At 44.1% G+C, this 15,588-nt stretch overlaps 1 protein-coding gene across 1 annotated transcript in view; it reads right to left on the reverse strand.

The window, feature by feature from the left end:
• Positions 1–2,137: 2,137 nt before the first annotated feature.
• The window catches only part of TMEM132E (transmembrane protein 132E), an 839,391-nt gene continuing 825,940 nt past the window's right edge, over positions 2,138–15,588 (reverse strand). The window contains exons 9-10 of the mRNA XM_075336321.1: positions 13,107–13,298; positions 2,138–4,807 (exon numbers count right to left, since the gene is read on the reverse strand). Coding sequence (XP_075192436.1) covers positions 3,737–4,807; positions 13,107–13,298 — 1,263 coding nt within the window. The 3' untranslated portion in view covers positions 2,138–3,736. The remainder of the gene's footprint in view (positions 4,808–13,106; positions 13,299–15,588) is intronic.

Consider the following 15,588-nt stretch of genomic DNA (forward strand, 5'->3'; position numbering starts at 1 on the left):
CTTAATAATTCAGACCCTAGTACTTACTCTCCATGCTCCCAGTTCTCTCTTCATCCACTGTACCCATGGGTATCCATGACTTACCGGCCAAAATAGTGATCAGACTCAGACAGAAGCTATGTGACTACTGCTCTCCTTTATTAGAATGCAATACTGGTGGAGCTAAACATGACAAAATGTGCAGCTTATTTCATGCGAGGTATTCTGGGAAAACAGGGTAATACCCATATTTCACAGGGGGGTTGAATGAGGGCGGTTGAATTATACTGTAGTTACTCCCTGTAAAACATGGTGAGCTGAGATGTCTGTTCATTATATAGAAACACCATATTCTGAAGCACCATACAGACTAAATACTGTCTCTCTGTTCCAGGCTTAAAGGGAATCCGTCAGCAGGTTTTTGCTATGTAATCTGAAGATAGCATGCTGCAAGGGTTAAAACATAGAATTCAGGGCTGACTGCCTTGCCAAGGTCTGGTCTGTTGTTTATTTGCTATGTTTGTTTAAGAAGTGGGACTTAACATTGCTCGGACTACAATATCACGCTCACGGCAGTCCGAAAGGTCCCCTCCTATGATTGGCACCTCACTGTCAATGTACAATGTCTACAGAGAGCCTTGTTTGGACGGGACAGCTCTCTCAGCTATACTGCATGGCTAGATCTAAAAATTCTGATCATGTCAAAACTGCTGCAGCCAGTAATCTAAGTGATACATTGTTGGATTCAGGGTCTCTTTGCTACATTATGCTGCTTTCAGATGAGTTTGCAAAAACTTGCTGACAGACTCTCTTTAAACAAGTAGGTTTGACTTACTACTTATTTATTTTATGTTCTATATTTAAATGGGCATTATCATCTAATCACTAACATCTTAAAGCTAGAATGTATAACATCTGGACCAGGGGTTCTGACCTTATAGACCCACTAGTGATCTGAAATACATAAGTTCAAAAAAATGGGGATACTAGATAGATATGTATCCTGTTCAGAACAAATGGCCTTTGTCTTTTATAGGTTTGGTGGTACCTCCACAAATGATAACGTTACAGCATGCAATAGCGAGTTGAGTAACTTTGTAAGTTCTTAGCAGTTTATTAAGCTGGCACCACTTGTAACTCATGTTAGCTGTTCAGCTAGAAAAGAAATTTCAGAATTCTGCTTCATTCTTGTTACTTGAGAACAATACATTACTGGAGCTCAGATGACATTTACTCCCTACCATAAAAAATAACAAAATAGGATGCCATTTTCTGAAGTTCCTGCATCACTGCAGGTCTTCAGAATCTCACAGCACCCAACTTTGACACTTTTCTACTTTACAAAGAAATCTACAATAAATGTCTGAGAATAAGATTAGGTTCAGAGGAATCATTTACTCTAAAGGGTGCTTTACACGCTGCGACATCGCTAGCTATACCTAGCGATGTCGTGTGCGATAGCACCCTCCCCCGTCGTTTGTGCGACATTTGGTGATCGCTGCCGTAGCGAACATTATCGCTATGGCAGCGTCACACGCACATACCTTTTCAGAGACGTCGCTGTGACCGCAGAACAATCCCTCCTTCAAGGGGGAGGTGCGTTCGGCGTCATAGCGACGTCACTAAGCAGCGTCACTAAGCGGCCGCCCAATAGCAGAGGAGGAGTGGAGTTGAGCGTCCGGAACATTCCCCCACCTACTTCCTTCCTCATTGCCGGTGGACGCAGGTAAGGAGATGTTCGTTGTTCCTGCGGTGTCACACATAGCGATGTGTGATGCCGCAGGAACGACGAACAACGAGCGGCATGCACCACCAACAATATTATGAAAAGGAGCGACGTATCAATGATCAACGATTTTTGATGTTTTTGCGATCGTTGATCGTTGCTTCTTGGTGTCACACGCTAAGATGTCTCTAATGGCGCCCGATGTGCGTTACTAACGATGTGACCTTGACGATATATCGTTATCAATATCGCACCGTGTAAAGCACTCTTAAGACTGCACTGGTGGGGAGCAGCACCAACATTTATAAATCTCACACATAGTGCTTTTATGATATGCCACTCCGCAGAATTACACACCTTGTAGATTAGAAATGAATATATCATACCTGAAGATGTCTTCGATGTATGAAGAAAACAACAAAAACACACATGTAACTTTGGTGCACTGCCAAACTTTATTTTCCCATATATTTGTTGAGGGAAACATTTGACATAAATGGTGGTTAAATTCAAGACATACAGTACATGTCTTATATAAGGAGAACCTTCAATGCACCCATTCATCCTGCTTGGGAACAGTACATCCCAACCAATGTGTCCCCTGATTTTGCAGATGTGCACTGTCCTCCAAACCTGGTGGCATCTGTAGCATCCCTTAACACAGGTGAGTGGTCTTCTGCCATTATACTCAATGCATTTGTCCAAACAAAAGCAAAAATAAATGAAAAAAAAAAGGCAGTAGTCCGATAGCATTAAGGATTCATCAGATTATTAATGTCTTACTTTGAAAATATATAAATCACATCCTGGTAACTGAAATTAGGAAATAAATGCATGTTTGCATATAATAAAATAATGATACATATACAAGGTTTAGGGTTTGTTTGAAGAAATCCTACTACAAGAACTCTTCAGACGGAACGTCACTCGTTGCAACACTGACTCATAGAATCAAGGATTCATTTTTTTTAATGGATTAGCTGACTCCAAATATCCTAAAGAATAAGAAAAAGGTTTTCTTTCGCAACAATTAAATAGAATCAATTTGTGTGGTGACATGACAAACAAAAGGCTGTGTCTCGAAATGACCAAATAAACCCTTAACATTCTGCGTTAGCAAGCATGTTACATATTAGCTGCACTATTAACTCTTGTATTGCCCAAAATTAGGAGTTGATCAATTTTATGCCTTTTCCGCAGGTCTGTGCCTCTTCGTACCAACCCGTTCATAGATGGCTACTCTCCCACAATATGATTTGCCACAACATCACCCATATTAGCAATTTATGAACCATATTTACTGCTTAAATCCCCTGAGAAAAAATCTTGTCACGTTTGAGGTGCTTTTTGAATCGGTTGAACACAATCATGTACTTTAAAATACTGTATAAATGTTAGGAACATAACTATGTTAACATTATTCATGTATTTGTCATTTCCAATTTCGGTTTTGCTTTGTGAATTGTGTTTGGATAGGCAAAACTGTATTGTGCCTCGCGTCTCTAAATGTTGCGTTCATGTTCATCAGTTTAATGGTCATGTATCATTTGTGTTCGTTTTCGGCATGTTTTTGTTTAGCAAAAACAATACGCAATATTTTTTGTTTCATTCTCACAAGCAAAGAACCAGTTCTATGTCTCTTTAAGAATTAATCTGGAAATTAAGAACCCCATATAGTTTACTTGTGTAATATATGAAGCAGTTTGGTATGCAGGAAGCAAAGAAATGCTCACATCTCCATCTATAAGAAAAAAGAGACATAGGTAGACAACATGCTCCCTTCTCTTACCTAGATGTGCATGTGTTCTGAATAAAAGCGAAGAAGAGAAAGACAGACAATTCAATGTCTTAAGTGACTATTGGTATGAAGCAAGGAAAAGAGGTGAGTGGCAGTGTGTGGGTTTGGATACATTACTATAGAGACATAAGAGGGCACATTATCCCATTCCTGTGTTTTGCAGAAAACAGCAGACCTAATGGGTACATGTTTGCCCATCTCATCCATTACAACAGGCCCTCAAAATCCTAAGGTTATGCCATATCTCTGACCCTCCTGATATAGTCTCTGAGTTCATGTTGGTCTCTTAGTCCCATATCTCGGCAAACCCACTCAAGATCACATTCTTCTGCTCCTGGTACTGCATCATAAACACTTCCTTCGCTAGGTAAACTAGTAAAGGTGGTAAACTTCACTCTCTTGCGTTTGGATGTTGGAGAAGAACTTAATGGGTCCTCACTTGCTTCCCTACTGGATCCACCACCACCAGAAGAACCATCTCCACGTCCATGAGATTGGCTTTGAACACTAGCCTGAGAACTGCTGTTACTGCTACTTCCTCTTGCTTCACCTCTACAGCACGAAGAATGATGAGGTGGCAGAGTTCCTGCTTCCAAGGGATTTCCAGGACTTTCAGGTTGTGGAGATAACTCTCCTCGTGCTCTAAGAGGCTGACCATTTCCAAGAAAAACCCAATGGTGAGAATGATCAGGATTAGCCTGGCCCTCTGGTGGAACCCTTTTGTGTCTGTATTTTAGAACAAACACAATACAGTTTATAAGGAAGACCAGTATGGCAAGGCAGAAGACTCCAAGGAGAGCATACATTCCAATTTCTAGGTCTGTTAATCCTCGTGGTAATTGAGGATAAACTGTAGGAATTGGTAAAGAAAAATCCCCAGGAAGATGTGAACTGTGCTCTTCCACTTGTGTAGATAGACTTATCATAGATGTTGTTCCGGATGTTTCTCTGATTTCTTGCACAGGTGAATGTGGTGGAACCTCCGTTAATAACTTTCCATGTTCACCTTCTCCTCCTGGTTCAAGAGAGCCAAAAACAACATGGGCAAGAGCTGTTGCTGTGAAGAGTACACTTTTTCGTTTAGTTTTTTGGCAGCTTTCATTAATTATCATTTCAGCTCTAAGCAATGATCCTGTTCCTTGCTCTTCTCCAGCAATTACAATAGGAAAAGCACGTTCTGGGCTTACAGATACCACCTTTTCATCCAAGCTCGTGACTGCTAATGTGTAATCCTTGGGATCATAAAGTGACAATGGAGCGGAGGTTCCATCACTGAATGTGAGCCAAAGATTCAGTAGAGCTTCCTGAGAGAAACAAAAAAGATATACTTTAGTTTTATACACTGTTCCACACATCATCCTGCCAGTAATAAAAGCATTGTTCGTTATCAGAACGTTACATTTTAGCACTACTTCTTAGTGCCAGAATATGGCCATATGTGTATTATTATGAAGTTTACCTGTTCTCCTAAGACTAGGTAACTGGTCACTTTGGGCATTTTTTAAAGATAATTTGTCAGCAGGTTTTTGCTATATACGCTCAAGTCAGCATGCTGTAAGGATTAACACGGAACGTTCAGGCATGCCTGTGCTGTAACAGGCTGATTTTTTTCTTATTTGCTTTGTTTTAGCAGCTGGACCCTTATCATTGCTTTGGCTAGCTGGCCACTTCCATGTTGTCCAGCACCCCCCTTCCTCTGATTAACACCTCACAGTCAATGTACAATATCTATAGAAAGCCTGGTAGGGGCAGGTAGAAAAAACCTGCTGACACATTCACTTTAAGAAGGACAGAATATATTGCTTTGCCTTTATATTTCTCTGCACAGCCAATGGGACAATGTGAGCAAGCTACAAATTTGGCAGTTGGTGTTTTTGAGACTTTGTTACAGTAAAAAAAGGCATTACACTGTGATTATATTTACTTGTATTACACCACAATGTAACAGTTACATAGAATAGACTTTGGTAGCATAAACTCTGACCCGACCAAATTCTCCCTGTAGTCCCAGCTGAAGCTGAGGAGAAACGCGCATTGCGGTGCAGGGCAGTGTGATCCATTCATTGTGCATGGCTGCCACTGGTGAATAATAAATGGGGCAATGCGCTCCAATCTCCCACTGCCACTAATGACTTATCGTATACCTCATTCTCCTCACAGTGCATGCTCTATATGAGGAATTTAGGATATTTTCAGTGTTTCATCTTATTTAAGCACATTTGTTCATTTGTTTTGGGATATTTCCCTATTATACTGTATCTAATATATAAAGCTGAATGTGTGTGTGTGTGTGTGTGTGTGTATGTATGTATGACCGGGATTGGCATCTGCACCATCGCAGCTACAGCCACAAAAGTTTGCACACTCACATGTCTGGACCCCGAGAGCGTCATAGGCTATGCTGTGAGGTGAAATTTTAAGGCAGCGCGTTCCAATTTACCAATCAATTTTGCCCCTATTTACATAATGGGGAAAAAGTGAAACAAAAAGTGTATCCGCACCGTCGCATTTACAATCACGAAATTTTGAACAGACACCTCATGTGACCCAGGGAACGTCGTAGACTATGTTTTGACAGGAAAATTTAACCCCGCGCTTTACAGTTACTCTCCAAAAAACATACCTCCATTAACGTAAATGGAGCCTGGAACTACAGGTTATTACTAGGAGCTGTGATTGATTGCTATAGGAACAAAATACATTCATAGTATAAAAAGCTTATATGTGAGATAATAAGATGTCGGTGGGGAGACGGATAGAGAGAGAGACAGACAGAGAGACAGACAGAGAGACAGACAGGGAAAGAGATAGAGAGATAGAGACAGACAGGGAAAGAGACAGACAGAGACAAACGGTGAAAGAGACAGACAGAGACAGACGGTGAAAGAGACAGACAGAGACAGATGGTGAAAGAGACAGACAGAGACAGACCTGGAAAGAGACAGACCTGGAAAGAGACAGACCTGGAAAGAGACAGAGGGGAAAGAGACAGATGGGAAAAGAGACAGATGGGGAAAGAGACAGACAGACATGCAGACAGGGACAGAGACTGGCAGACAGGGAAGGAGGAGACAGCCAGAGAGACAGACAAAGATAGATGGGGAAAGACACAGACCTTGATAGAGACAGATGGGGAAAGAGACAGAGAAATAGAGACAGACAAGGAAAGAGACAGACAGAGACAGGCAGACAGGGAAAGAGACAGACAGGAAGAGACACATACAATTAGACAGGAAGACAGACTGGGAAAGAGACAGACCTGGGAAAGAGACAGACCTAGAAAGAGACAGATGGGGAAAGAAATGGAGAGATAGAGACAGACAAAAAAAGAGACAGATAGGCAGATGGGGAAAGAGACAGACGGGGAAAGAGACAGACCGGGAAAGAGACAGCTGGGCGAAAAGACAGCCGGGCAAAGAGACAACCGGGGAAAGAAACAGACCTGGAAAGAGACAGACGGAGCACATTAATTGGTCAATTTAGTTAAATCTGTGTGGAATATCTGTGGTGTTGAAATATATGTTGTGAAATGCTTCTGTGGCGCCCCTGAGGCTTCCATCGCCACAGGTCATTGCACCCCATCCAGCGGTGTGATGCCCCATTCTGGGAGAGGAAGAGAGTGAACGCCGGTCCCCTGGTAAATCCACACTACACCCATTGCTAGGAACACACTGGGACCAGGGAAAGTGGCAGACAACCCTCCCATGCTGCATGCTGGGAGGGGTCGTAAGACCCATCCCTGCTCCTATAGGGTAGAACAGGGCAATTGGGGAGGTGGGAGGAGCCATCTGAGAGCAGACACAGAGAGGAAGGTCAAGTTTAGTCAGTCAAAGTTGGAGAGAGAGTGGTGAAGGAGGAGGAGGAGGCCTGCCGGAGGCAGGCAAGGAGGAGAAGAGAAAGAAAGAAAGCTCCAAGTCAGACAGGAGCAGAGAAACAGAAAGAGACGCTTCCTGGTGAAGATCCTGGGACTCGGAGGGTCCAGGTGACACCACGTAGAGAACAGAAGGAGTCGCAGGGCCACGGGTAGTCTGTATAGCTGTCCAGGGCAGTTTAGAGCTACGGTGGCCTGGTCCACAATAACATCGGTGGAGGGATCAAGCTGCGACAGGGGACGGTCCCTAGAGACTGGAGGAGTGCAAAGATCATCTCCAAACAGTAAAAACCGAGGCCCAGGGAACGTTGTAGACTCCCCGGGCCAGAACCCATAGCAAAACTTCCAGAAAAGGGGTAATCAGCCGACAGGTGACCCCCCAGCCTGGAGGCTGTAGTGGAGGCCAAGCCAGGTTTATCCTATCAAAGGCAAGGCTAAGGAAGACAGCAGAAGAAAGAGACACTAAGAGAAGGGTACCGGCTTTTACTCTCAGAATCACCCAGAAACGGCGGAGGTCCCTGACAGTGGTCCCAGTAGTCCAAGGGTCCCTACAGTACTGTGACAAGAAGTGTGAGTAAAGAACTTGAACTGCACCCTTGGAGTGGTCTCTGTTATTTCAGCTGCATAGACATTCCCAAGCACCAACTGTGCCCCGGGCATTGCTCCACCTGTGGGGAGCAGTACCACCATTGCTGCTATATCATCACCCCGGAGGCCTCACACAGCAGCGGCGGCTTAATAGCCGCATACCACAGGTGGCGTCACGAACACAAACTTTACTCATCAAGCCACATATTCTACTGACACCCACCAGGGCCACGGAGCCGGGCCCAGCCACCACTGACTACCACCGGACTAGTCCGGCCCAGCACCGGGTGTCCCATAGCCCTGGGGTGGGCGAGTCAACTTTGGCGTCACGAACAGGACTTCGTGCCCGGTCACACCGGGTACTGTGCGCCTGAAGAATCGTGAAATAGCCTGTGTTTACTGTGAGAAACTGCCGCCATTGAAGCCACTGAGCGCGGGAAGAAGGGGGGCGTGAAAGAAGAAAGGGCGCGAAGAGAAGCCCTGCCCCCTTGTCCAAGAAAAGAGCGCGAAGCGGTGCCCGCCATGGAAGGCGGAAGAAGAAGAAATGGCGCCTAGAAAAGCTGGCCGGCTGGCAGAACAAGTCAAAATGCCAGACCAGCAGAGAGAGAAAATGCCTCCTGTAAGCGGAGGCCAGGAAGAGCTCACCTGGATCAGGCCTGTGACCGCCGCTGAGCTGAAGGCTGAGGTCGGCAGGATGGCTGACAGGATGAAGGAGCGGGAAGTTACCAGCCTGCTGCTAAGCAACATCAAAAGTCTGCTACTAGAAGAAGTGACGAGCCTGCTGCTGGGAGATCGTGCAGAAGGAGACGCAGAGAGAATGGCGTCCACACGCAGCGATCCAGAGCTAGACTCCGCTGACTGGTGGGGCTGGGAGATGGACCAGTGGTGTGAAAGGCTGCAGGCGGAGGTGATGCAGCAGATCCGGCAAGCGACGCGCGGAGCAGCGACCGCCAGAACACCGGAGATGCTACTGAGGGGTGAGTCATTTAATGCCCCTGCCGGCGCGAGTGCCCCAACCCCCGCTACCATGCCCGCGGTCCCTGGAGAGATGCCCGGCATGGCGACGCCGATCCGGGCCGCAGCCACGCCAGGTGCGGCCCGCCAAGATTTCGCCGCCGGAGCGACGCCCATCCACACCGCAGCAGCGACGCCAAGCCCGGCCCGTCCAGCTCAGGCCCCAGCAGCTCAGGCCCCTGCTCGGACAAGCAAGATTCCGCCGCAGCGGCGACGTTAATCCACGCCGCAGATGCGGCCCGCCAAGCCCAGGCCGCAGCCACGCCAGGTGCGGCCCGTCAAGAATCGGTCACAGCAGCGACTCCAATACAGGCCGCCGCCATGCCAGGCGCGGCCCGCCAAAACCAGCAGACGCAGACTGTGCTGACCGCTGTCTACCTGCTGCCAGGTGGGGAGCCGGAGAAGAATCCCTACATGTAAAGAAGTAAAAGTGAAAGTGAAGAAAAGAAGCTGAACTGTAAATAGCCCCTGTCTGCCCCTCATTCTTTTTGAAGATGTCCCTAGTGTTCTGCCCTAATGTTCTTTTCGAAGATGACACCCTTTCCTGCTGTACTGCCCCTCATGCTTTTCGAAGATGTCACCCCCATGTTTATATGTACCGGGCCACGGATCTGGAATGTGGTCCCCGGTGAATGTTTTTGTGTCATGTCTTACCAGGCCACTGGACTTAGCGGCTGGTATGTTGTTTATGTGTCTTACGTTTAAAATGAAGCTGAACGAACTGCCAGGCTATTGGACTTGTTGTAGCCAAGAAATGTATATAGTTGCACCCGTTGTGCCCCCTACCAGAATTATGGGGGATGTGCCCGAACCGTGCAATGAACTGGAAGTGCACACATAGTTTTCTTTATAAGAAGTTCGTAACGTTCGAATCATTGTGCCTCCCATAAAGGGAAGAGATGTTTACTGTTTTACTGTTGTTCATAACAAAAATGTTTTGCAGTTCTTCCACATGTTTTTGTTGTTTTTCAGCCCGAGGACGTGCTGGGATTTGCTGTGGGGGAGTGTGGCGCCCCTAAGGCTTCCGTCGCCACAGGTCATTGCACCCCATCCAGCGGTGTGATGCCCCATTCTGGGAGAGGAAGAGAGTGAACGCCGGTCCCCTGGTAAATCCACACTACACCCATTGCTAGGAACACACTGGGACCAGGGAAAGTGGCAGACAACCCTCCCATGCTGCATGCTGGGAGGGGTCGTAAGACCCATCCCTGCTCCTATAGGGTAGAACAGAGCAATTGGGGAGGTGGGAGGAGCCATCTGAGAGCAGACACAGAGAGGAAGGTCAAGTTTAGTCAGTCGAAGTTGGAGAGAGAGTGGTGAAGGAGGAGGAGGAGGCCTGCCGGAGGCAGGCAAGGAGGAGGCCTGCCGGAGGCAGGCAAGGAGGAGAAGAGAAAGAAAGAAAGCTCCAAGTCAGACAGGAGCAGAGAAACAGAAAGAGACGCTTCCTGGTGAAGATCCTGGGACTCGGAGGGTCCAGGTGACACCACGTAGAGAACAGAAGGAGTCGCAGGGCCACGGGTAGTCTGTATAGCTGTCCAGGGCAGTTTAGAGCTACGGTGGCCTGGTCCACAATAACATCGGTGGAGGGATCAAGCTGCGACAGGGGACGGTCCCTAGAGACTGGAGGAGTGCAAAGATCATCTCCAAACAGTAAAAACCGAGGCCCAGGGAACGTTGTAGACTCCCCGGGCCAGAACCCATAGCAGAACTTCCAGAAAAGGGGTAATCAGCCGACAGGTGACCCCCCAGCCTGGAGGCTGTAGTGGAGGCCAAGCCAGGTTTATCCTATCAAAGGCAAGGCTAAGGAAGACAGCAGAAGAAAGAGACACTAAGAGAAGGGTACCGGCTTTTACTCTCAGAATCACCCAGAAACGGCGGAGGTCCCTGACAGTGGTCCCAGCAGTCCAAGGGTCCCTACAGTACTGTGACAAGAAGTGTGAGTAAAGAACTTGAACTGCACCCTTGGAGTGGTCTCTGTTATTTCAGCTGCATAGACATTCCCAAGCACCAACTGTGCCCCGGGCATTGCTCCACCTGTGGGGAGCAGTACCACCATTGCTGCTATATCATCACCCCGGAGGCCTCACACAGCAGCGGCGGCTTAATAGCCGCATACCACAGGTGGCGTCACGAACACAAACTTTACTCATCAAGCCACATATTCTACTGACACCCACCAGGGCCACGGAGCCGGGCCCAGCCACCACTGACTACCACCGGACTAGTCCGGCCCGGCACCGGGTGTCCCATAGCCCTGGGGTGGGCGAGTCACTTCTGTTAGCTTAGTTTTTGCCTTTTAATAATTACATTTCTATCTATTTGTTTTGTGTTTTTTTGTGCAGAATAAATTTTTGTTACTACATTCTATTTTGTTAACAACAGTTATTTACCCGGGTGAAGCCGGGTAGTACAGCTAGTGTTATATACATTTCTTTATATTTGATTATTGCCTTATTCATTGATGCTGGGACATATGTGCAATAGTAACTATTACTGTGTGGGGATTACTATGACTTTTTTATATCTTGATATTATAGTTGCATTTCCCGCTATATTGTAGCCATTTATTCTTCCATGGCTCTGTGATTTATTCATTCTAGAGCACACTGCCCTGTTTTGTCCATGAGTGTTTTTAAAGGCATCTTTTCCTATGTGTTTTTTGTGTCCATAATAAAAATTTATATTTTTGATTATAACTGTCTATTTAGACATTTGATTGATTATGATGTTTCAATTCAAGTCATGTACATGTAGGATAATATTTAGCTTGAGGGACTTGGTTTTCGTTATTTGAGTATGGATCTTGATATTTATGTTGTATACAAAGTCCAACAATGCGGCCCATGTTCTAACAGGCTTTTTCTAAATGGCACTGGAAACCATTTTGGTTTGTAACTAGGGATGATCGAATACCTCAAATATTCGGCAACGTCCATATTCGCCGAATAGGTTGCCGCTATTTGACTATTTGCGAATATTCGATGCGCAATGTAAGTCTATGGGAAACCCAAATAGTTGCCGAATAGCAACTATTCGGGCTTCCCATAGATTTACATTGCGCATCAAATATTCGCATAGCGGCGACCTATTCGTCAGATATTCGCGAAGCTGAATATTGCCGAATATTTGTGATATTCGATCATGCCTATTTGTGACCCCTGACGCAGAGCCTCTCTACATAGGCATTTGAACTTCTGTTAAGAGCCTCTGATGCAGATCCTGCCATAAAGGACAGAATGGTGCAGAATGCTGCATTATTTTTTCATATAAAATAACAAGACACCATGATGGAAACCCATTGAACCCGATCAAAGCCAATGGAGTCTATTGAAGCTTTTGTTTCCATCAGGTGACAGATCTATACCCAGTTTAAATTGCATTATAATGTTAGTACTACAAAACAGAGTAACCCAATGCTGAGTATTTTTAGGATGGAAATAAATGAAAAATGATGTCTTTAAAATGCGAGGACAGAAGTGCCTAATGTGCTGCCACATATATTAATGCTTTTCAATATGTAAATAAAGGCACAAAAGTGGACTTTGGAAATACAAAAAACCCTGAAAACCTACATAACAATGACTGAGAAATGAATTTAGTACCTAGCTGACAAAATTCATAGCAAATGCTATCATAGCGAAACAAATTTATGAAGACTCTTGTATCAAAAATAAAAGCATTACACAGAAGAATAGATATTTCTTTCTAAAAGCCATAAACAGTCGCAATAATTTAACATTTATGAGAAGGAGAGTCATGCCATGCAACTTATATCACTTACACCATATTGAATTGAAATGAAGATGAAAATAGACTTTGGAAATGTTTTCCCTTTTTCATAGAGTAATGCTGCACTTCAGAGAGCGAAGACCAGAACTGGTTACACAAATGCTTTAATGTTGATATATTACTTTCAGGATTATATTTATCTGCCTAAAACACATTCGAACATCGTAAGTGTGTGTTGTGATAACATCTTGACAAGAACACATATTTATACAACACTCCTGCAGCTAAATTAAAATTGGTCTTGGAAATAACAGATTATTTTCACACTGTTGATTGAAAGTACAATATTGTGGAACATACTATAGAAAGAGTTCACTTTCCTTGTGAATGGGGTTACTTACTTGTTTCGGATAATTTAACAGATGTTGGGCTGTTGTCTTTGCAATTATAGTGTGGCTATTTCCTGGGCTGGCATGTAAGGAGAGCGTAAGTCCCGATATCACCTGTGCCTGGAGTGCCACGAGGCTGACCTTCTCCTCTGTCACTGTAATCGTCATCTCACCCAGCACTGCTTCCATAAGTGGAGACTTCACCTATCCAAAATAAGAAAACAACAAGAAAATGCTCAATCAGATAGCTTTTCCATAATATTGTAACATTCCAGAATAATTAGTACTTAATCATATTGTGACTTTAAGGGTCTGTTCGGTGCAGGAGAGAAGAATCGGGTTTACTGTCGAGCTACAGCCAATAAGAAAAATTGTTGACTAATGATAATATCTTTATTCCATAGGTCGACGCGTTTCTGGGATCCAGTCCCCTTCTTCAGGACCAATAGAATCAACAATATCTGATATTGTTGATTCTCTCGGCCCTGAAAAAGGGGACTAGAGCCCAGAAACGAGTCGACCTATGGAATAAAGATATTATCATTAGTCAACAATTTTTCTTATTGGCGGTAGCGTGGCATTAAACCCGATTCTTCTGTCCTGCACTGAACATCAATCCACATGGGGCTGCGGCAGCCGCCATTATTACTTATACCTTCATAGGGGTTGTGACTATCCACAACCCTGCCAGGTGAGTGTTATCCTTCACACACTACTATCTTTAATCTGGTAAAAGCCTATTGCGCTCTCTCCTTTTTAGTTTGATTTAAGGGTCTGTACACACACTGTATTTTTGTCGCACTTCTTAAGAGCAGTTTTGTGACAAAACCTGAAGGATTGCCAGATGCCAGTACAGTTCATGAGAATCCTAAAGTCTCATACACACATTGCTCATTTTTTTCCTTGCAGATTTGCAGCAGATTTTTAGGCTGCGTATTCTTCTCGTTTTTTGATGGGGGGGGGGGGTGTTGCAGATTTTAATTAATCTGCAAGGGAAAATGCATCCTAGCAAAGTCTGATGGCAATTTTTATTTCTCTGTAGATTTTGGTGCAGAGAAAAACTGCACAAAACAATTGACATGCGTTTTTTCCAGAGTTTTTCCTATTACAAAGCATTAAAAAACGCATTAAAAAAATGAAACATCGCATTGCAAAACTCATCAAAAAACACAAAACCACGTCAAAAAACATGTTTTTTTCCATAGTGTTTTTCCCACCAAGAGATGCAGTTTTAGGTGCAGAAAATCTGCAAACAAATCTGCAACATGGGAATATACCCTTAAATTTGCAGAATGACAATTATTTCAGTACTTTTGCTGCAGATTTCACCCACATACTGAGCAAAAAAAAAAAAATCGGCAGCAAAAACATTTGTAAAAAAAAAGCATAAAAAACAACATTGTTCTGCTGCAAATCTTGAATGTGTGCACATACCCCAAAGGCGGCACCTTGAAATAATTGAATCTTTTGAAATTTAAATTTGTCAGTTTCGACAAATTTTTCCCAAAAATTAGATTCTTAGCATATCAATTAATTGCATATTGTAATGCTGCAAATACTGCCTCCAACTGCGCTAAAAAGAGGTTTTTAAAACTCTGATGTCTCTTAGAACTGAATCTCAAGCTCTTTAACACAAACACAACCTTAGCGACAATTACCTATAGAAAAGGCTGGTAACTCCAGTCAAATTAACAAGCGTTTCATATTTTATAAAATTGAAAACTGGTTAAAACATTCTCCCTGTTTTTCCTGATCAGGAAGACTTTTCTGTGCAGAATATTGACTCAAACAGATGGTGTTGCTGTCAGAGGTAACAGTATCTTACTGTCATTTAGACAAGCTATGGGACATAAATTCCATAATAACCTCCACTTTCTCCCTACCAATATGCTTAGCGAAAGCAAGGAAAGGCAATTATGACCTGTGTTTGGTAGTAAAACTGCCAGGATGTTTCGTCCCTTTGGGGGTAGAGGAGCGTCTGTTAAATAGCTGCAGGTACTTTTTGGCTATTTGAAAGGCCACATCTGGAATATAGGATCCAATTTTGGGCTCCACATTTTAAAAAGGATATTCAGAAGTTAAAATCAGTTCAAAGGTGAGAAACTATATTATTACAAGGGATGGAAGGCCTCCCATATGATGAGAGGTTGGAAAAGTCGGGCTTGTTTAGCTTAGCAAAAAAAAGGCATCTCAGAGCATATCTCATTTATATATATATAAATACATGTGTGGTCAACAAAAAGGACTGGCACATGACTTATTCCCTCCAAAGACAATACTAAGAACCAGCAGGCACTCATTACGGGCAAAAGAGAGGCGATTCAGGCAGCTTAATAGGAAAGGGTTCTTTACAGTTAGAGCAGTCAGATTGTGGAATACCCTACAACAAGAAGTAGTAATAGCAGATACTATAACAACTTTTAAAAAGGGATGGATGATTTCCTCAGTACATACAACATTGTGGGTTATAGATAATTAAGCGACAAAAAATATA

Source organism: Anomaloglossus baeobatrachus, chromosome 2 (genome assembly GCF_048569485.1).
Source record: "Anomaloglossus baeobatrachus isolate aAnoBae1 chromosome 2, aAnoBae1.hap1, whole genome shotgun sequence".
Taxonomy (NCBI): domain Eukaryota; kingdom Metazoa; phylum Chordata; class Amphibia; order Anura; family Aromobatidae; genus Anomaloglossus; species Anomaloglossus baeobatrachus.